Source organism: Pecten maximus, chromosome 16 (assembly GCF_902652985.1).
Source record: "Pecten maximus chromosome 16, xPecMax1.1, whole genome shotgun sequence".
NCBI classification, from domain to species: domain Eukaryota; kingdom Metazoa; phylum Mollusca; class Bivalvia; order Pectinida; family Pectinidae; genus Pecten; species Pecten maximus.
Window position 1 is genome coordinate 17,634,672 of NC_047030.1, and position 23,426 is coordinate 17,658,097.

Sequence of the window (23,426 nt, forward strand, 5' to 3'; positions counted from 1 at the left end):
TGACATCTGTAGAGGGATTGGACAATGACATCTGTAGAGGGACTGGACTATGACATCTGTAGAGGAACGGGTCTGGGCTGAACGCAGGTGGTCGCTCTCCTCTCCCGTTACAATGACATCTGTAGAGGAACGGGTCTGGGCTGAACGCTGGTGACTGCTCTCCTCTCCTGTTACAATGACATCTGTAGAGGAACGGGTCTGGGCTGAACGCTGGTGACTGCTCTCCTCTCCTGTTACAATGACATCTGTAGAGGAACGGGTCTGGGCTGAACGCTGATGGCCGCTCTCCTCTCCCGTTACAATGACATCTGTAGAGGAACGGGTCTGGGCTGAATACTGATGGCCGCTCTCCTCTCCTGTTACAATGACATCTGTAGAGGAACAGGTCTGGGCTGAATACTGATGGCCGCTCTACTCTCCTGTTACAATGACATCTGTAGAGGAACAGGTCTGGGCTGAATACTGATGGCCGCTCTACTCTCCTGTTACAATGACATCTGTAGAGGAACGGGTCTGGGCTGAACGCTGGTGGCTGCTCTCCTCTCCCGTTACAATGACATCAATATGTGATGTGATAATAACATTGTTGTATTATTTATAATTTTTTCCAGCGTATCAAAGAGTTCCTTTGATGTTTTTTTATTTATATAGAAAATGTAATCCTAAACATTGCTGGAAGCTCTGGTATGGACTACAGTTTGGACAATAATTTCTCCAGGGAAATATCCAGAGTGTGTCTGGTTTAACAGTGTAGTTGTCATTTGGACTCTCTTGCTGGCTTTATAGAGATAATTGAATTGTCATCAGAAGGGAATGTTTTCTAAATGTACTGTGAAGGAGCTATTGCAGTTCCCTTCCACCTTTTATATCTATTTAATAGGTTTCTCTATGATGAAGAAAGATTTTATCTTCAGTTAATAACAAATAATTCTCCTTTTTTTTGTGTTTTTCAGGACTGAGTCATACTCAGGTGGTTGTCATAGCAACATGTTCAGCAGTGATTGGAACTTTCTTCATTGTGGCTGCTGTATTGAGAATAAGGTAACAAAGTTTATAGTCGTTACCTATCCCAGTGTCAAAATCATGGTAAAGTGTACGCCACCTTAAAATCAGTCTACAGATTCTCCTTGTAACTGTCCCTATCAGGGTAAATAAAGTGTCACCTTAAAATAAACCTACAGTTTCTCCTTAACTGTCCCTGTGGGTAAAGTGTCACCTTAAAATAAACCTAGTTTCTCCTTAACTGTCCCTGTGGGTAAAACGTCACCTTAAATCAAACATGTCAAGTATACAGGTAATAAATATCTTGAACAAGTTTTAGTTTAATTATGTAGACAGAAGAAAGCATACAAATGCATCATATTTCCTTGATTGTGTTTGAAAAGGTTAATTTCATCTTATCATTAGATAGGCCAACTTACTAGGTATATATAACTTCTTTTTTGTCAAAAAGTGTTTTCACTTAAACTGAAGTTTAAATGAACAAATAATCATTTAACATATGTTGATGAAATGATGTTGTCATAGTCTTTTGTGTTAGTCATAGTTGTATGTCCCTGGAAAAGATTTTGCACTAAATCTTGATTGAAAAGTTGTCTCCCTTTGCTAGTAATGTCTGTATTAAGTCTTGATTGGTAAATTGTCTTCCTTTACCAGTAATGTTGTATCAAATTTTCATTGATAAGTTGTCTCTGTTTTTATCAAAAATTGATTGGTAAATTGTCTCCCTTGGCTGTAAACATCTGTAACAAATCTCGATTGGTAAGTTATCTCCCTTTACCAGTAATGTCTGTAACAAATATTGATTGGTAAATTGTCTCCCTTTACCAGTAATGTCTGTAACAAATATTGATTGGTAAATTGTCTCCCTTTACCTGGTAATGGTGTATCAAATATTGATTGATAAGTTATCTCCCTTTACCAGTAATGTCTGTAACAAATCTTCATTGGTAAGTGATCTCCCTTTACAACTAACATCTGTATCAATTTTTTATAGATAAATTGTCAATCTTTACCTGTACTGTATCAAATCTTGATTGACAAGTTATCTCCTTTTACCAGGAAACATTTTGTGTTAAATTTTGGTTAGTAAAATTTCACCCTGGATGAGGAATTTTAGTGTTAAATTTTGATTGGTTAGTTATCTACCTTGAGCATAAACTTTCATGTGAAATCTTGATTGATAGATGTTTCCCTCTACCAGAAACCTTTCTGTTTAATCTTGATTGGTGAGAATTAATTCCCTTCTTAAAGAACTTAATTTTAAACATATTATTAAACAGATTGCTAACATGTTATCTGTAATACACATGTTTGTCTATAATAAGATAGTTAATGAATCACCGTGGCCGTAAATGACCACAGCCATCATTAAACCCAAACAAACAATAAATCTTAATAAGTTGTCTTTCTTGATCAGGAACTATATGAAGCGCTGGAGAGAACAGCAGATTGTAGCGCCACCAGACTATCATCCATGTCTGGGCCAGCCACCTCGTGGACCACAAAAGGAGTCACAGGAAATCATGTCACGAGAATCTAGCACCAAAAAGACTGCAAGTAGGCAGGTGCGATCATGGAGACTCATAAATCCTAAATAAGTGTTGTAACAGGGCCTCAGAAATGATCAGGAAAATTATATTGAAATCTATTTTGAATTTAGTTTATAGATGGAAAAGTTCTGATATCATACAAACAAATATATGCTACCAATAGCCAGCTCTTGGCAATCATCACTCAATGAGTAATATATGGTCAAAGGTTTATTTACATGGTATGAGGAACCAGAGACTGGAGAGGGGGGTTGGAAAGTTTAGCTCCTTCCTGATTGAGAGCTAGGTGATAGGTGACTGGGGTAAACGAGGCAGACACCATTGTGACATGTGCTGGTGAAATCATGTGTATCTCACAACATTCAGGATAAACCTTAGTGTTACATTGTCCTCTGATCGTGATATATAAATAGCATTATCCCTTAGTTACATTGTCCTCTGATCGTGATATATAAATAGCTTTGTCCCTTAGTTACATTGTCCTCTGATCGTGATATATAAATAGCTTCGTCCCTTAGTTACATTGTCCTCTGATCGTGATATATAAATAGCTTTGTCCCTTTGTGTTACATTGTCCTCTGATCGTGATATATAAATAGCTTCGTCCCTTAGTGTTACATTGTCCTCTGATCGTGATATATAAATAGCTTTGTCCCTTAGTTACATTGTCCTCTGATCGTGATATATAAATAGCTTCGTCCCTTAGTTACATTGTCCTCTGATCGTGATATATAAATAGCTTTGTCCCTTTGTGTTACATTGTCCTCTGATCGTGATATATAAATAGCTTCGTCCCTTAGTTACATTGTCCTCTGATCGTGATATATAAATAGCTTTGTCCCTTAGTTACATTGTCCTCTGATCGTGATATATTAATAGCTTCGTCCCTTAGTGTTACATTGTCCTCTGATCGTGATATATAAATAGCTTCGTCCCTTAGTTACATTGTCCTCTGATTGTGATATATAAATAGCTTTGTCCCTTAGTTACGTTGTCCTCTTATCGTGATATATAAATAGCATTGTCCCTTAGTTACGTTGTCCTCTGATCATGATATATAAATAGCTTTGTCCCTTAGTTACATTGTCTTCTGATCGTGATATATAAATAGCTTCGTCCCTTAGTGTTACATTGTCCTCTGATCGTGATATATAAATAGCTTTGTCCCTTTGTGTTACATTGTCCTCTGATCGTGATATATAAATAGCTTCGTCCCTTAGTTACATTGTCCTCTGATCGTGATATATAAATAGCTTTGTCCCTTAGTGTTACATTGTCCTCTGATTGTGATATATAAATAGCTTCGTCCCTTAGTTACATTGTCCTCTGATCGTGATATATAAATAGCTTTGTCCCTTTGTGTTACATTGTCCTCTGATCGTGATATATAAATAGCTTCGTCCCTTAGTTACATTGTCTTCTGATCGTGATATATAAATAGCTTCGTCCCTTAGTGTTACATTGTCCTCTGATCGTGATATATAAATAGCTTTGTCCCTTTGTGTTACATTGTCCTCTGATCGTGATATATAAATAGCTTCGTCCCTTAGTTACATTGTCCTCTGATCGTGATATATAAATAGCTTTGTCCCTTAGTTACATTGTCCTCTGATCGTGATATATAAATAGCTTTGTCCCTTTGTGTTACATTGTCCTCTGATCGTGATATATAAATAGCTTTGTCCCTTTGTGTTACATTGTCCTCTGATCGTGATATATAAATAGCTTTGTCCCTTAGTTACATTGTCCTCTGATCGTGATATATAAATAGCTTTGTCCCTTTGTGTTACATTGTCCTCTGATCGTGATATATAAATAGCTTTGTCCCTTTGTGTTACATTGTCCTCTGATCGTGATATATAAATAGCTTCGTCCCTTAGTAACATTGTCCTTTGATCGTGATATATAAATAGCTTTGTCCCTTAGTTACGTTGTCCTCTGATCGTGATATATAAATAGCTTTGTCCCTAAGTGTTACATTGTCCTCTGATCGTGATATATAAATAGCTTCCCAGTGGGCACACAACGTCTGGAGAACGTTGCAGTTACGTCAGGATGCAACGTTGCATTTAGGTTGTAGTAATGTTGCAAATGAAAGTTTGGGGAACGTTTTCATACAACGTTCCCAATACGTTACTGAGTTACAATGTGGCAACGTTTTATTTACGTTGTATAGACGTTGTCACAACGTCGTATTATTTTATTTTCTACTATTGTTACCTATTATGTACAACAAAAACTTAAACAGTATTTTAATGTCTTTATTTCCATGTGTCCATGTGCTTGCACTCCTCTCATCACTCATATCTCTGATGTCTCTGATTACCTCGGTGCATCCAGTTATCACCATTTAATCAGTAAATAGAAAAACAATCAAAACAATAATTATTTATAAACTTTTCGGCAATATATCATAATGTTTTCGGTTAACAAATATGCGTGAAACTAAACTTATGCCCGGTGATACCAGAAACGTACATCCGTTGTAAGTACGTACATGAAGATAAATCATAGCATGCCCGATCTGTTTGTAAATAAACACAAGTCAAAATCAAACGCAGTGTAATGAGAAAATACGAATCATATAGAACTTACCTTGAATTACTGATCTGTATTTTCGGGAAGACATAATCCAGTACAGCAAGTCAACAGTCCGATTGAAATGTGTGTGTGTACGGCCCACGTGTGTTTGCAGAACAAAGAACCGGAAGTTAAGATTACCGTGCAAATATCAATACTCTTTTTTCTTCTCTCTATCTATTTCTTTTCCCGAGAAAAATTGCAACGGTTTCAACCAAAATATGATATTTTCATGCAGTTAAAACTGAAATTAAAGTCGTTTAAAAAAATGTTTTTGAAACGAATGTGAATGTTTGTATTGCCCCCTGGCTGATATATATTGCAACATAAAGGGAGGTAACACCGATTTGTTATCGTAACCTTGTAAGTTCGAGTTTGATCACATTTATTGGCATAAAAGGAGGTTTAACAGCAAAATTGGATCAGGAAAGGATCAATGATCGATATTATATCATTAGGGCACATTATAGGCGACGTAGGTTGCTTTTAAACTAATCTAAACATATTCATTATTGACAAATAAAATTTCGAGCCAATTAAATAATTAAATTTATCATGAAATTTGATGTTTTCGTTCGGTATGTCTTTGGCATTTGTGTAATCTTGCAAGCCGTTTGAAATTAACAACAAATACACAAAGTTTGCATTAAAACCTTGTTACAACGTTGTTACAACGTCAAAAGCTAACGTTTGACATGAAACGTTCTCACAACGTTGTAGGAAAGTCCCGGACGTTGTGACCTGAATAGGACGTTTTCCGGACGTTCTCCGAACGTTTTGTGTCCAGTGGGTTTGTTCCTTAGTGTTATATTGTCCTCTGATCGTAATATATAAATAGCTTTGTCCCTTAGTGTTACATTGTCCTCTGGTCGTGATATATAAATAGCTTTGTCCCTTAGTTACATTGTCCTCTGATCGTGATATATAAATAGCTTTGTCCCTTAGTTACATTGTCTTCTGATCATGATATATAAATAGCTTTGTCCCTTAGTTACATTGTCTTCTGATTGTGTTATATAAATAGCTTTGTCCCTTAGTGTTACATTGTCTTCTGATCGTGATATATAAATAGCTTTGTCCCTTAGTGTTACATTGTCCTCTGATCGTGATATATAAATAGCTTCGTCCCTTAGTTACGTTGTCCTCTGATCGTGATATATAAATAGCTTCGTCCCTTAGTTACATTGTCCTCTGATCGTGATATATAAATAGCTTCGTCCCTTAGTTACATTGTCCTCTGATCGTGATATATAAATAGCTTTGTCCCTTAGTGTTACATTGTCCTCTGATCGTGATATATAAATAGCTTTGTCCCTTTGTGTTACATTGTCCTCTGATCGTGATATATAAATAGCTTTGTCCCTTAGTGTTACATTGTCTTCTGATCGTGATATATAAATAGCTTTGTCCCTTAGTTACATTGTCCTCTGATCGTGATATATAAATAGCTTCGTCCCTTAGTTACATTGTCCTCTGATCGTGATATATAAATAGCTTTGTCCCTTAGTGTTACATTGTCCTCTGATTGTGATATATAAATAGCTTTGTCCCTTAGTGTTACATTGTCCTCTGATCGTGATATATAAATAGCTTTGTCCCTTTGTGTTACATTGTCCTCTGATCATGATATATAAATAGCTTTGTCCCTTAGTTACATTGTCCTCTGATTGTGATATATAAATAGCTTTGTCCCTTTGTGTTACATTGTCTTCTGATCGTGATATATAAATAGCTTTGTCCCTTAGTGTTACATTGTCCTCTGATCGTGATATATAAATAGCTTTGTCCCTTAGTTACATTGTCCTCTGATCATGATATATAAATAGCTGAAGGTTAGCTAACAATTCAGTGGGGAATGTCTGCAGACAAAGTTTAATTTGTCTCGTATTACCTTCCCAACTGACTATACTAGACACAATTAAGACTCGGCATTCACGATCTTCATCAATTGTTTCATACAATACAGCTGTTTAATAATTCTCCACATTAGCTGTGATGATATAAAAACAATAGTTGCTAGGCAATCATTGTCATTATCCTTTATCATTGCCATTATTATGTAACATTAAAGATTAACCATTAAAATATACCACCTGCTATGAAGTTGAGGGAGTGTAGTGAAATGAGGGAGTGTTCACCTGTAGACACTGTCTGATTAACCAATTATAAAACATGGTACTCTTTATCCTCCTGGTAAAGGTAGCAATTTAAAGGTTTTAGTCTCCATGCTGGTATGCCTCTTTGTTCAGCCATCAACATATCAAGTTCATATTCATATGATAATATCATTACAGTAAGATCTATTTCTGATGAGATTTTGGTGGCCATCATGTGGTTAAAGGGTTAAAGGGTCTAAGGGTTAAAGGGTCATAGGTTACAGTTGAACACTTTGAATATACATATCTAAAATCTGATACTGTATATGTACTGATGAAGGAGGTGGGTTATTTTATGTGAGACCCCCTTAGTTTGTTTTACTTTTTATTTCTATGATTTTCGCGGAAGTTACCTCCCTTATGTTGCCATAGTTACCAGTGTAATATTAGATTGAGGTGATCCTGTTTTTACGTAGACTTGACTTTTTGTTTCAGAGCAGTTCCACAGTAAAATGTGGTAACCGTTATTACCCAGTGAACAGCCATGATGCCCCCAGCTCACCCACCATGTCACCAAAGCACTGTTTTCTGGACTCGAACCCAGTACTAGTAGTCACGGCACCATCACCAATCCCAACGTCTCCCTCTGACTCTCACGCCTCCATACAGTTTATTGACGAGGAGGCGGACAAGGTATTCTGTTGATATATAAGTACATTTTTCGCTATTTTTTTGTTCTCATTATGAATTTGAATTGATAATTGACTTTAAAAACCTCCATAATTTTCTGAAGATTTCTGAATTTCAACCTTAAAAGAATTCTTATTCTTGCCCCTGAAATTCTATTTTGAAATTGAATGTTACAGGAGCTGCCATCCTTGAACAGAAATCAAGTTGTCATAGTTCTTTGATATGTTAGAATATTGAGAATTTTTTCTCATTGAAAATTGACAATTACTACATAATGAGAGTGTTTGCATAGAAAATGGGGAGTTCCATCAGACAGGAAACTGTTATAGGGAATTTCTTCTTAAACAGGTATCTGATTTTGACATCAGAATTATTGTCGTCATATACAGACATTTGCTAGACTAATGGGATGGTGGGTGGGGAGACTGGATCCAGGGGCCACTTGACTACAAACTAGCTTCCTTCCTTGACTTGGGCAAATTATCCCATGAATAGATAGAGAAGCAAGCTTTGGGTTAAAACCTTTTTTAAAAATCGATCAGTAGAGGAAAAGATTACATTGATCTGATATAGGGATGAGATAGCTTCACTAACTGTGGTACAAACAGATGTAGGATTGAAAATAATGTTCCTGTTCATCACAATTATTTCAATGACTTGAGATATTTCATTAAAGATGCAGCTAGTTAAATGTTCACACTATTTTGGTATAATTTGTATAATTTTTATTTTTTTCTAAAAATACAAAATAAATTGTTATTTATTTATATTTTCATGATTCTATATTCTATAACATCTAGTTATATTTATACATGTATTTACACTACAGCCCCACTATATAACTCTACCAAGCTCACTTGAAGGTTACAAGTCCGTAACTTCCAAACCTTTATTATGACGTCATTATTATTGTGACGTCATAATTGTCACGATAACTAAAGATGGCTGTTCCCTCTTTGATGATAACATTTGTTCATTCATTGTAGGAGCAAACTTCCTGGATACTGTCTTTAAAAATCGTTGTCAAATGTAAATATAAGCATTAAACTGCTTTCAGTTGGAAGTTAAGGGCTGATGAATGCCAACTGACAAAGACAAAATTTGTCTTTGTGCAGTTGGCATTCATCAGCCCATAACTTCCAACTGAAAGCAGTTCAATGATTAAATAAACTGACTAAATATTCCCTCTGGATCTTTACATAGTTGTCTATATATCATCAATGACAAGGTCTAGTCTAGTTTGTACAATCTGTTGTATTTTGTTTACTTCCCAGGATGTTTCACCCCAGCCTTGTCCTCATGCTGAAGTCCCTGTGGAGACAGAATTACCCCCAGTAAAGTCCCCTAGTCCTATCAGTGTAGACAGTATCAGTAGTGAGGGCGAGGTTTGTAATGAAGACATGCCCAACCCACAGGTGGCAGCACCTGTCAACACCGAACCACAGGTGGCAGCACCAGTCGAAACAGCACCAACAGCACCATTGGCAACAGCACCAGTTACGACAGCACCTGTGGTTGCAGCACCCATGTTAGCTATAGAGGCGGCACCTGGTGTAGAGCAAGAGAAACTCCTTGGCAACAGATCTGATAGTGTAAATGAGAATACTGTCATTCCAAATCAAGATGCTATGATGTCGTTTGACACTTCACCAACTGATACATCCTCTCCTAGTGATGTAGAGATGGTATCTCCAGAACTACTGTTTGTTACCGCGGGTCTTACCCAGTCTGACGAAAGCCTTTCCTGTTCCCACAATGCATCTTACTCCTATGGTAACCAGGTGGAGTACTCCAATTCACTGTACAACATGGAAGATGACTGTTACTATGACAATGAGGTCGACATGGACACCTGTTCCACGACACCTGATGAGGATTTAAAACATAATGGTTCCTCTGTTACATCAGAAACAGTGAACATGATTTCAAATGGATTAACATCAGATGATCCTTCATCGTCTTTGTCATCGCCCCCTTCCTCTCCTCAGTCGGATAATACAGCACAAACGTGTCATAACAATACCCACAACAACATAGACTCATGTGGAAACCTTATCAATATGACGTCATATCCTGACAATGTCGTAAGACCACAGTCGCTCAACAGCGACACTCAAATATCAACGGACATCCCCGATAATGAATTAATCCAATCTCATGTCCACTCTCAAATGAACTCCTCCGGGAACGGGACTGTTGCTACAGACAATCGCACGTGTGAAACGTAGTGACGTTTGTGTGGTTATCTATCTTCTGATGTGATTGAAGGAATAATAATGACTTTATGATACTGTATTGTAGTAATAAATTAATCATCTACTCACATTCCCTAAGGAGGGAAAGTGTATGTAATGGCACAATGTCTGTGGTCTTGTGTTCTGGCATTAACTTTTAAAACTTCTTCTAAATAACCACCAGATTTGATCTGTAACTAAATTATTTTATTCGGCCTGTTATTATGCTGCTCTTAAGTTTATCACCTTGGTATGTCATTTCTGCGAGTTCAAAGGCGCTAAAACATGTCCATGGGCGGGACATCTCGTACAATCTCACCCGTGGACAAAAGGTCAAGCTTGATGATCTGAAGTACTGAGGAGGTCAAGGTCGATGATCTGTATACATAGTAACCAGGTGAAGGTTGATGTTCTGTAGTACCCAGGAGGTCAAGGTCGATGATCTGTATACATAGTAACCAGGTGAAGGTTGATGATCTGTAGTACCCAGGAGGTCCAGGTCGATGATCTGTATACTTAGTAACAAGGTCAAAGGTAATGATCTGTAATAACCCAAAGGTCAAGCTTGATCATCTGTATACATAGTAACCAGGGCAAAGATGATGATCCGTAGTAGTCAAAAGGTCAAGGATGATGATCTGTAGACATAGTAACCATGCAGGTAAAGGATGATCTGTAGAAACCAAAAGGTCAAAGTTGATGATCTGAAGAAATAGTTGATGATCTGTAGAAACCAAAAGGTCAAGGTTGATGATCTGTAGAAAACAAAAAGGTCAAGGATGATGATGTGAAGAAAACAAGAGTTTAGGATGATGATGTGCAGTAAACATAAGGTCAGGGCATGATAGTTTTGGTCAGCAGCATTCAGTGTGAGATAGACTGGCTTCTTATTAAGGTAATGACCTTGGTTTGTTAAAAGATTTTAGATGTGAAAAGTAGTTTGCCTGTGCAGCATTGTATAACACTGGTGAGCAATGCAGGCCCAATGGACATCTTACTTCATTTCCATTAAAAATATGTTTTTATTTTCACAGTGGATCATAATGATAACTTGAAAAAGTATGGCGAATCATAATGCCTGGTATTTTTTGGGATATGACAATGTAATATAAGTACATACACTCTAGACAGTGATGATAGCCGTAAAGTTAATGATACATAGACAGTTTTCCCAAATGAGATATGTTTTCACGTGATAAGTGAGAACAGTGGATCAGTTACAGAAACACAATGTTCGAAAAGAAAACAAATTGGAAATCGGATATAAAAAGTGAGATGCTTCAGCAAGTGTAAGGGATATCTTGGAAATGGTTTTACGATAAACAGGATCTGTATGAGATGTCAAGCTTTTAGAATCATTGAATTTTTGTACTTTTGTAAAGCACTTACGATAGACGTTGGGAGAAGTCAGCAATATCTATATCACTTAAGTGTTTGGTTGTTCTGGTTCTACTCAATCTCCTGTGTATATATAACATCAAACTTTACACAAGTCTTATGTTCTAACACCGATGATTGATTTTTAAAATGTTTCACCTGGTCTAGTGTACTTGTAATAGGACACTGGTGTTTCAAGTATAGTTAGCTTGTAATGACCAAGTCAAACTGTAGGCGTGACAGTTTTAAGGATTATTCTTGAACAAAGTAAGAATTTGTTTAAGTAAACAAGAAAACATTCTTGAAAAGGGGGATTAAATCTTGGCGCCACATGTGGAGTCACCGCTATTATATCTGATTTTGTTTTGATGTCTCCTTGGATCAAATCCTGTCGTTAATTTATTATTGATTGTTACCATATTCAACCTAATAAGCACACTGCATGCTTACAAAACACAAAAGGAATACACTTAATAAAGCCATGTACAAAGAAAAATTTGGGAATTGGAAAAAAATGATATTTTTTTTATTTACCTACCATTATGTAGCAAAAGCAATCTAGTCTTTGGTTAAAAGTCTGATGATGATATTGGCAGATCAGCGAGGTAAGGAACTTTATTATATGTTCCAATTAACACACCTATCCTCTTTTCCTGAAAAAACTGTGTTTATAGGGGCAGGTGTGCTTATTAGGCCTAATACGGTAATTCAGATTTATTTGTAGTATAAGTACAATTTACTGACTGGAAAAAAGACATTTGTTTGTAGTAAGGTTGCCAGAGAGCTGTGATGTTATATGTATATATTACTATACAATGTATATATTACTTTATGTGTCAAAAAAGTCATGTCTACAGTAAAATTTCATATTACACTGGATTACAAATTAACTTCTGGAGGATACTGATCAATGTTTGGTGGTATGATGTACAGTGGGACTTCATTATTTCAAAGTCAATGGGCCATGAACAAATTCTGAGATATCCAGATTGTTTTAGGTAAACAAGTATATATTACATAGGATTTTCAAGGCCAGAACTGAATGTTTACTTAGAGTTAAACAGCTAAGGTCATTGACTTCCCAGAGTTCGAGTTAACAAGGTTTGACTGTATTTAGGATTAAGGACGTAATTTCATGCAAAAAATAACTGCACTTGATCTTTTCATACTTGATTGAGTTTGACGTCTGTCATTTTTAGGTCAACTCTGACAAAGCCTCAAGTGACCTATTGAAATCACCTTTTGTCCTTTATCATCATGCGTCCATAAATACATGTATAAGCAATATACATTTTCTGCTTCTCAAATACCCTGAACCAACATTAATGGTATTTTGCACGAAACATCCATGACCATAACCTGCCTCGTAGGGAAGGACAGTTGGCCAGGGTACAGAACCCAGCCATAACCTGCCTCGTAGGGACGGACGGTTGGCAAGGGTACAGAACCCAGCCATAACCTGCCTCGTAGGGAAGGATGGTCGGCCAGGGTACAGAACCCAGCCATAACCTTCCTTGCAGGGACGGATGGTCGGCCAGGGTACAGAATCCAGCCATAACTTTCCTGCTAGGGAAGGACGGTCGGTCAGGGTACAGAATTACCCAGCCATAACCTTCCTTGCAGGGACGGATGGTCGGCCAGGGTAAAGAACCGAGTCATAACCTTCCTCCCAGGGAAGGACGGTCGGTCAGGGTACAGAATTACCCAGCCATAACCTGCCTCTTAGGGAAAGATGGTTGGCCAGGGTACAGAACCCAGCCATAACCTTCCTCTTAGGGAAAGATGGTTGGCCAGGGTACAGAACCCAGCCATAACCTTCCTAGTAAGGAAAGCATCAAATAGAATCAAATGGTTACATGACACTTGATCAAATAAATAACATCAGATGGTAGGGCAAAGGATATATCAATTTACTAGTGGAGAGGCAGCAAACACAGACATGGCCAAGTGAACATCATAGGTAGGATGAAATAGACATAGAAACCAATCAGCAGGGCCCAGCATGCTAAGGGCTCTTCCAAATACCTTCATTGACAACTTTACAAGAAAGGTGTATCACGTCACATGTCTCCTAAAGGACTGGACATCAACAACATATCCCAGCTAATAGATATAACCAGACTGGATCTAGAATTGATAAGGGTCCGACTAATTAAAACATCACCCATCCCTCAGACTGCCTACAGTATCAGAGCGTTATTGGCTCTCTATCTTTTTACTCTTTGCCTGAGAAAGGCAACAGACTTCATGAAAGCCTTTAGTTTTCAATCTGTGGTTGTGTTTGAAGATAATTAACATATCTTTGAAAATTGGTCAAGAATCCATTGGCTTTATAAAGGGAGAACTATAACACTTAAGCTCATTGATGAGAAGGCAAGAATACTGCGAAGAAAACAACAAACTCAATTAGGACAATTGTTGTGTACCAGTAGCAGATAATTCTCCGTCAGCATGCACGCAAGTCAGGCAAAAGTGGTCTCCCATGGGGTGTCATTTCTTCTGGTCGTCACGGATACCAATAAAGGACACTTGGTATACTCTTTACAGTGACGTTTGATGAAACACAGTTTATAGACATTGATGCAATTTATATCAATTTAGGGAGCACTCGTTACTAATTACAACCCAGTAAATGCGTTGGGTACAACGTTCTTAAATTCTGACACTATGGAAACTAATCACCAGCTTTCGTGATTCTGTAAGGTCATACTGGTGATGCCCTGCATTTCAGGGTAATTACATCACATCAGAAACTTTTGTATACATTATATAGATATACCATTAACATTCTAATGATTGCTGCCATAAGAGTTTACATTTTTTGCGCGACTTAATTCTGCAAATTTGAAGCTCCCATGTATGTACAAGAAAGCGTTAGTAGCTAGGTCACTTCCAGTTAAATGTTCTGGCCATTCCGAATAACTATCACAAGATATTTTCTCCGATATCAAATTGATTCTGTTCAGGAAAAAGTATTTTTTTCTGCTAAAGCATGATTTAGTTTTGTCTATTGAGTTAAAGATGAACATACAGTATGGATGTATTGGAAGTTCAACTTGCTATTCATAAACAAATTAATATTTAATGGTAATATCTTGTTGTCTTTACCAGTGTATACACGATACATACACACGAAGTCTGGATCTGTTTACTGCAGTATTATAACAAGGTGGTTACTGGTTTTGCTTAACATTTAATGCCTACTACACATTGTAGTTCTCCAACTGGAGCAATAGCAATATATATATATATAGTAGCCCAATGACAGACTACAGTCAAATCTGTCCAGGAGTTTATATTAATTAGGAGGTGACCCTGTATTTTAAGTGACCATTTCAATTCCCCTTTTTTACTATATACATGTTGTATTTCAACTCTTTCAAATAACCCTCTATTTCCATGACCAGCAACACATATTTCATATTTAATAATTAACTGATCAGAATTAGTAGACATCATTTGTTACGAGTCTTACAGAAAATGGCAATATATATATATATATTATAACTATCATAGCTTCTACAGACACTGAATCCTCCTCCTTGATACTGATGAAACTGTCTCTGTAGTGTAAAAAAAAAAAAAAAAAAAACTGTGAAATTGCCATAATTTTTGTTAGAGCAGTTTCCCATTATATCATTTATATGTCACATTCCAGTCACTCGTTATTGTACATAGATCAAAGTTTTGGTAAATATCTTTTTAATGACAAACTTTTCTGTGGAACTTTTACTGTTTGTTTTATACAAGTTAAAACTACATGTATATTGTAGATTTTGCTCTCCTAGTAGAAGATTTGTAAACCGTTTTTAATCAAATTATAATGTATGTAATGGTTGCAGCAGATGTAAATATATACTTTATATCAATAAAAACTGATACCCTACAGCAGTATGATGACGATTAATCATGATCTACATCAATATTTTATAATTTATCATACATAATTTTGTTATTAAATTGATATATAATGACTATATGTCACTTTTCCAGGAGAAAACTTGACAATAAGTTCATCAATAGAAAGAACACCATTTTTTCTCTGTGATGTTATATAATAGAATAGCCAATATATTTTACACTGAGAAAAATCATTTACTCAATGAAATGCATTGTTCTGAAACAGTGTGCACACTCTGAACATTACCACTTCAAAAACTTGGTCTCTATTATTTTCATAATAACATTATCCTTTCCCCCCCCCCCCCAAACTGTTTTAAACTCTTTATTACCTGCAACTTCATATAAATGCATGTTGCAGAATGAAAATGGGAGGTAACTCTCCCAATAAACCATAGCTAGTAGAAAATTTATTATAGGGGAGATAACTCTCACAATAAAATTACCACAAAATCTAGGGGAGATAACTCTCACAATTAAATTACCAGGAAGTATGGGGGAGATAACTCTCACAATGAAATTACTAACAGGCTAGGGGAGATAACTCTTACAATAAAATTACAAAAATACTTTGGAAGGTCACTCTCACAATAAAATTACAGAAAGTCTAGGGGAGGTAACTCTCACAATAACAACTATCTGGCAAAGTCTACAGAGTGTAGCACACAATAATATAATCAGTTTGTACAGGTGAAGTCATAACTACATATACCTATCCCTCCCCCTGTACTGTATACATTTCCATCAATTTGTTTGACTGTATATTGACTTTATTGAAAAGTCGTTTGTTACCATTGTAATATTTTATGGTGTTTAAACTCATGTGTCAACATATTTTCTTCTTTGAAATAAAAAAAAGTCACAATTAATCTTTGTAAGTTTTTATATTTTTCTACATATTTGATTATAGTGAGTATAATAGACTTTATTTGGTAGTAGTCAAGTATGTGTGGTCATTAGTTGATTCAATTTGGAGAGTTGTATTATCTTAACTTGGATATTGCTGGACCATTTAGCTTTATCAATCTGTAAGATGATAATCATCAAAATCATTGTTATAATGTTGAATAGTAACCATGGAAACCAATGGTGTTGGTCCAGGTAAGGTATAAATGGAATTGACAGTAACATTCCATGTTGTGTTTATTTTAATTTGACCAATAGTTAAAGAAAGGTAATAAATTATATGTACAATTTTCATTTAAATTACATCTGCAATCTTGTACGAATGTTTTCATGGAATATTTCTTACATACATTGTATCACCTTGATGATTAAGACAGAATGACTTCATGAGACGCTCACCTGAAATTATTTCAGAGTGTCATACATATTTAATTCTTGTCAATATTAAATGATGCGTGTTTTGTGATGTAAACACAGATAATAGCTACCTGGGGTCTGTATTACACACGATACACTTATCTGAAGTGGGGATATACCGTACATCAGATATCATTTTCTGGGTCAATTTTAATGGATTGTTGAGGATTTTGTAGTCTTGTGACCCATTCAGGATGTTGTTATGCTGGTTAGTACGCTTAATATGTAGGGCAGTAACTAGGTCTCCCTATCCTTGTGTGTCGCGGGTTAGTTTCTGAAGTGTGCTCCAACTCTTCATCTGTTCTTTATTTTCAACCTCCATTGTTCATAGCTAGATGATTTTGGGTTCCCCCCCTTCTGTTTCCCTCCAGTGTCCAAAAAGAGGGCTGTCCCCTCTCATAAATTTCCATGTCTACATATAAAGGTGTCTAGTATGATGAGTGGGTTGTTTACATTCAAGGTCATGACCTCTGTCCTCCATACTTGTGGGAGTTTGTTGACTTTGCTTTGAATATGTTAGTGGGAGGGTGGTGAATGTATTCTATCTGAGAGTGTCTGATGTATAGATGATGTCTATAAGATGATGTGGGGTACTTCATGTATATGATTGTACAATTTACCAAAGACTTTCTCCGTTAATGCTATCAAAGGCTTTCTCAAAATCAACGAAATTAACACAACCTTTCTATGCTCTGATATTTTTCAGTGTAAATATTTGCTCAATATCCCCGGCCAGGTCTACACCCTGTCTGTTCTTTATACAGTTTCACATCTACAGTGATGTAGACCTTCCTGATGATTTTACGATGGAAAGCTCTTGTTATGCCATGTCAGTTGTTGAAGACATCTCCGACTTTCACATGCATCCATTGATATGATTATGATCTAAATTCGAATTTATTCAATGAAATACAATTATAAGAATTTATCAGATGAATGTTAACTTTGAATGAACACAAAACATGAGAACTTAAAGGCTAGCATAATGCAAATGTTCTAAATTGGGTGCAATACCAGCATTTGAAAATTCAAAAATTTTCCTCATGTTCAGACATTTTATTCATATAAATATATGTTAAGCATATAAAAATATATCTTAAGCATATGCAACACCTGTCATTTACTTAAATACAATTCAGAATGTGATCAATTTCATGTATTGGAATCAACATTAAAGGATATTGCTCAATTGTTCATTTGGCAAAATGAATGTTCAACGATTAAGTAATTTGAAGTCAAGGTCAAACAACAATGAATGGATTTTATGTCAAAAGTCTAATGAATCATGATAAGCATTCTACTAACATATCATTGATACCAACGTAATACTCAATATTACAATGTATTACAATGTATTACAACAATGTAACATTGTTACTCTGTATCACCTATGAGGCTATGACATAACAAAACATACAAAAATCACCAACCATTATCCAATGACGCCTCGGTTTTTCTTTGATCTTTTGTTGGCGATATATTGCATACTATGTGATATTTCAAATATCACTTATGTGATATCTGAAATATCACATGGCATTTCTGATTGGTCCATGCCTCAGTCTTGAGGCGGGGCCAATTTCAAATGTAGGCGTGACAAATGAACAAAGACAGGAAATGCATTTCGAACAAAATTTAATGAAATACGAGTGCCGTTTAGAAATTTTCCGTCTTCTTTCTTCACCTTGTATGCACGTACAGCCCTGCTGCGATGTACCGTTCTGTCCATAATGAGTTGTTCATCAAAACCTGACCAAACAGAATATAAAACCCTGTTAATATTTTATTAAGTAAAATCCATTTTAACAGGTCAGTAAAAAAAAGCATACATTACATGATTACATATAAAATTTCAGTCATTTAAAAAAAATGGTTATACAGATTACGCTAAATGTAACAATATACTTTCGTTGCACAAAAATCCTATCATAAACAAAATACATAAATAATGTAGTGATGAAAATGATAACAAGACGAGTGGATAAAAATACCGATTAACCGATTCATTGATTTCTTTATGAACAATTTCACGGATTTTGAAAGGATTTTGTGACATTGTGAACGTCGAAATTTACGAAAAATATTTCATTTCACAATTTGTTCAAACGATATGATTTTAGACTTACCTGCTTGGTAAAGGGAAGTAGCGCAGGTCCTCTTTCCGGAATGGTTTATGTAATTTCCCTCGAATCCTGCAGCCTTTCACATGTTTTTCACATTACCATTCAGTTCATTTACAACAATTGGCTGAGTTAATTCCTTGGTATCAACTATTCCAATGTCAGTAGCTACCGTGTCACTATCTTCAAGTTCATACTCATACTTATCTACGGCCTGTGATAATGTTATATCGTCGAGGTCAGTGAACACATCGACATCAGTGATCAGTAACTGATCCGTCATGGTTGACAGTCTCACTAGAAATGAATGGGCTACTGTGACAGAAAACAAAACGTGTCAGAAATTGGCGGGAAACATATCACAGTGACAGGTTCTGATCAATTTTATAGCTCCACCCCTAGGCACGTGGGTGACAAAACATCGACTGTCATTGGACGCACTCGTGTGATATATCCGATACATCACTCGTACCCATTATGTATCTATTACTTTTCATGCAGCTGGAGCAGATTGAATAGTTGCTCTTTTACAATTAAACAAAAATATGAAAGGTTACCAATAGAACTGATGACGGCCATTACTTGTCATATCAATTGCATCATTACATATAATACAATGTTACATTTCCTCAATCAAAATATACCATATTGATATTAACATTATAATACTCGTGACGTATCGCATATATCACACTCGTGCTACGCACTCGTGTGATATATCCGATACATCACTCGTACCCATTATGTATCTATTACTTTTCATGCAGCTGGAGCAGATTGAATAGTTGCTCTTTTACAATTAAACAAAAATATGAAAGGTTACCAATAGAACTGATGACGGCCATTACTTGTCATATCAATTGCATCATTACATATAATACAATGTTACATTTCCTCAATCAAAATATACCATATTGATATTAACATTATAATATAACAAAAAATATGCAATGTTTAATTCACAAAATGTATCATGTTATCACAAAGAATACAAATATTTCATGATACAGTTACAATTCACAGTGAACATTTGACTTTGAGTCATTGAAAATAGTAAAAATGTATTAAAATAGTCCCTTGTAGATTATTAAGCTAATTAAGAGTGCCGTGGGGCAGAACAATATATGCCCATCAAATGCCATTTAGCTGTGTTATATACTATCTTGCGTTAAGAGATTTTTATCACCTTAGGAGTGCTTGGGTGGCATGCCTCTAACCTTTCACTAAACAAAGTCACTGTTTAATTTTCGAGTTTTAGGAATACAATTAATCAGAAGTTAGTCTCCAACTCATTAAACACGACATGGTATCATGATTATAAAGACTACCAAGTCTCAAAAAGAAATCAACAGAAAAAATTCAAGCACTCAATCAAAATAAAATAGTTGAATCAAAATGCTGTTCAGAGAAACACAACTACACGTATATACCATGGTTATACATTTAATGCCAACCAAGTTTCAAAGAAATTTGTTGAAAAAATGTAGGAGATCCCCAGACAAAAATGAATAATCTAGTACTGAAAGAAAGGACAATAAGTTTGCAAACAGAATCGAATCCAAATGCCATTCAGGGAAACAAAACGGTATTTAATGCATACCAAATTTCAAAAAGATTGGTTTAAAAAATGCAGGAAGAGATCTCTTGACATCCGTATGAATGACACTCTACCACAATACTCCCGTCAGATTTAACAGGAATACGAACATGGCAATCAAACACCAAAGAGTCACTAGCCATGTAAACACCTGCTTTCTATAATCCACTTAAAAGTGGGTCAATAAACATGAGGGATTGTACCTATATTTTCCTCTCGATTTCATTTCAACAAAACTACAAACAAGGATAAAGACAACAAAATCATCAATACTAACTAACATTTAAAACATATTAAACATCACAGAGACAGTAAGACAATGATTGAGACCTTATAGACTACCTGGTATTTATTGTTAAATAAACAATGTTACTTCGTCACTTGCCTTTCACCAAAGCGGCACTCCGGTTTCCTCCCACAGGAAGACCTCTTGCACATTTCCATCCGGTACAAGAAGTATGATTAATATAAGTTAATATATTTGTTTTGCAAATGTAAAATAATAGGCTATAAGACATATACTTGACCTGTGAATTTATATTTATAAGAAGAATATGACTCCGATATTATAAAGCCTCTCAGTCAAGTTAAGGTGTATACACTGTAGTTTGATTGAGTTTTATTAACGTCCTATTAGCCAGGGTCATTTAAGGACGTGCCTGGTTTTTGGAGGTAGTGGAAAGCCTGAGTACACAGAGAAAAACCACCGGCCTACAGTCAGTACCAGGCAACTGCCCCATGTGGGTTTCAAACTCGACACCCAGAGGTGGAGGGCTTAAATAAGTGATAGTGTCAAGATACCTTAACCACTTGGCCACCACGGCCCCTTCAGTGTATAGAATCCAGGGCTAATATGTTAATAGAAATAAATGTATGTGATCTGTATGGTCTAGTATTGCATAAATAAAATGCACTCGTACAAGAATACTGTATTTATCCCAAAATAAGCCCCTCCTCACAAATAAGCTCTGCTTTCTTGTTGCAAAATCATCAATTTTAAAACTGTGTACAATAATTTTAAAGTGGTTCACATATAAGCCCTCCCCAAACTTTAAACTTTTATACCAATGCGTCGGAGGGGGCTTGTTTGAGAATAAATATGGTTCTAAACTTGTACTCTAGGCGAAGGAGCTTATTTGAGGATTACATGTATCAAAGTAATAAACCTGTACAATAGGGGGAGGGAGCTTATTTGAGGATAAATATGGTAGTAAACTTTTACACCAGCGGAGGGAGCTTATTTGAGGATTAATATGGTAGTAAACTTTTACACCAGTGGGGGAGCTAATTTGAGGATAAATATGGTATTAAACTTTTACACAAGTGGAGGGAGCTTATTTGAGGATATATATGGTAATAAACTTTTACACCAGGGGAGGGGGCTTATTTGAGGATAAATACGGTAATAGACAATGTATTGATCCTCTGTTCTGTATTTGCCGAGGGCACAAATACAAATAAATCTGGAATGTCAGTAAATAGCTGAATCAATACTCCCTCTTACTTTATCCACCTGATCAAGATTAATCTTAATGGCTGCCTATATATTAATATCAAACAGGTGGTCTTCATGTGACAGTGAAATTGTGTGGTCCTGCCCCAGCACTGTAAAACTGATCAAACAAACCATTTTCTACACAAAAAAAAAACATAATTCATATGCTGTAGAATCACAGGGATTCCCTTCTAAATATAGCATCATAGACATTACTATTAAATAAGAACACAAGGATTCCCTACTATATATACAGTGTAGTATTGCAAGCACATCTTTACATCCAGTTTACTGGATATATCCTCACAAGGATTCCGTATTATATATAGCATCACAAGGATCCCCTACTATATATAGCATCACAAGGATTCCCTACTATATATAGCATCACAAGGATTCCCTACTATATATAGCATCACAAGGATTCCCTACTATATATAGTATTACAAGGATTCCCTATTTTATATATCATCACAAGGATTCCTTACTATATATAGTATCACAAGGATTCCCTACTATATATAGTAACACAAGGATTACCTACTACATATAGTATCACAAACACATCTTTACATCCAGTTTACTGTATACTGGATTAAGCATCACCAGGATTCCCTGCTATATATAGCACCATAATAACATCTAAACATCCATTGACTTTATAATGGAAGGACTACAACAAAGTATACACTATACTTCGTTCACTGGATATACCTTTAAAGTGTTGTTCACATTTTTTATGTAAGGTCCAAAGTATACTTTTCCCTAAGTCACTATGTCCATATTTTGATTTAGAATATGTGATTCCCACTGTTCTCAGTGCTACCATGATCATTATGATAGTAAGATTGGTATCCATTCCAAATGGCAGGTACTTCTAGGCATTTTCTTGTATTCCTGGAAAAAAAAAACCATAAAATGTAATGAATCAAGCAAAATTCTATTAAAAACAGTTTAGAAAGGTTAAGCAAGGGTCCAGTTAAGACAGCTTTAGACTGAGCTTAGTTCAGACAGAGTCTAGTTTAGACAGGTTAGACTGACCTCAGTTCAGACAGAGTCTAGTTTAGACAGGTTAGACTGAGCTTAGTTCAGACAGAGTCTAGTTTAGACAGGTTAGACTGAGCTCAGTTCAGACAGAGTCTAGTTTAGACAGGTTAGACTGAGCTCAGTTCAGACAGAGTCTAGTTTAGACAGGTTAGACTGAGCTCAGTTCAGACAGAGTCTAGTTTAGACAGGTTAGACTGAGCTCAGTTCAGACAGAGTCTAGTTTAGACAGGTTAGACTGAGCTCAGTTCAGACAGAGTCTAGTTTTAGACAGGTTAGACGGAGCTCAGTTCAGACAGGGTCTAGTTTAGACAGGTTAGACTGAGCTCAGTTCAGACAGAGTCTAGTTTAGACAGGTTAGACTGACCTCAGTTCAGACAGAGTCTAGTTTAGACAGGTTAGACTGAGCTCAGTTCAG

At 36.0% G+C, this 23,426-nt stretch overlaps 2 protein-coding genes and 1 long non-coding RNA gene across 3 annotated transcripts in view; 1 reads left to right on the forward strand and 2 right to left on the reverse strand.

The window, feature by feature from the left end:
- LOC117345100 (flocculation protein FLO11-like) overlaps nucleotides 1–14,620 on the forward strand; it is a 52,225-nt gene extending 37,605 nt beyond the window's left edge. Inside the window, exons 3-6 of the mRNA XM_033908052.1 lie at nucleotides 954–1,041; nucleotides 2,420–2,567; nucleotides 7,724–7,921; nucleotides 9,193–14,620. Of these exons, the coding sequence (XP_033763943.1) occupies nucleotides 954–1,041; nucleotides 2,420–2,567; nucleotides 7,724–7,921; nucleotides 9,193–10,146 (1,388 nt within the window). The 3' untranslated portion in view covers nucleotides 10,147–14,620. The remainder of the gene's footprint in view (nucleotides 1–953; nucleotides 1,042–2,419; nucleotides 2,568–7,723; nucleotides 7,922–9,192) is intronic.
- A 3,172-nt stretch (nucleotides 14,621–17,792) lies between these two features.
- Nucleotides 17,793–19,328, reverse strand: LOC117344886. The gene is made up of 2 exons (XR_004536284.1): nucleotides 18,879–19,328; nucleotides 17,793–18,501 (listed from the first exon to the last, which is right to left on the reverse strand). It is a non-coding gene; the product is annotated as an uncharacterized LOC117344886 (long non-coding RNA).
- A 485-nt stretch (nucleotides 19,329–19,813) lies between these two features.
- LOC117344885 (solute carrier family 35 member F6-like) overlaps nucleotides 19,814–23,426 on the reverse strand; it is a 31,938-nt gene continuing 28,325 nt past the window's right edge. Inside the window, exon 8 of the mRNA XM_033907754.1 lies at nucleotides 19,814–22,861. Within this exon, the coding sequence (XP_033763645.1) occupies nucleotides 22,842–22,861 (20 nt within the window). The 3' untranslated portion in view covers nucleotides 19,814–22,841. The remainder of the gene's footprint in view (nucleotides 22,862–23,426) is intronic.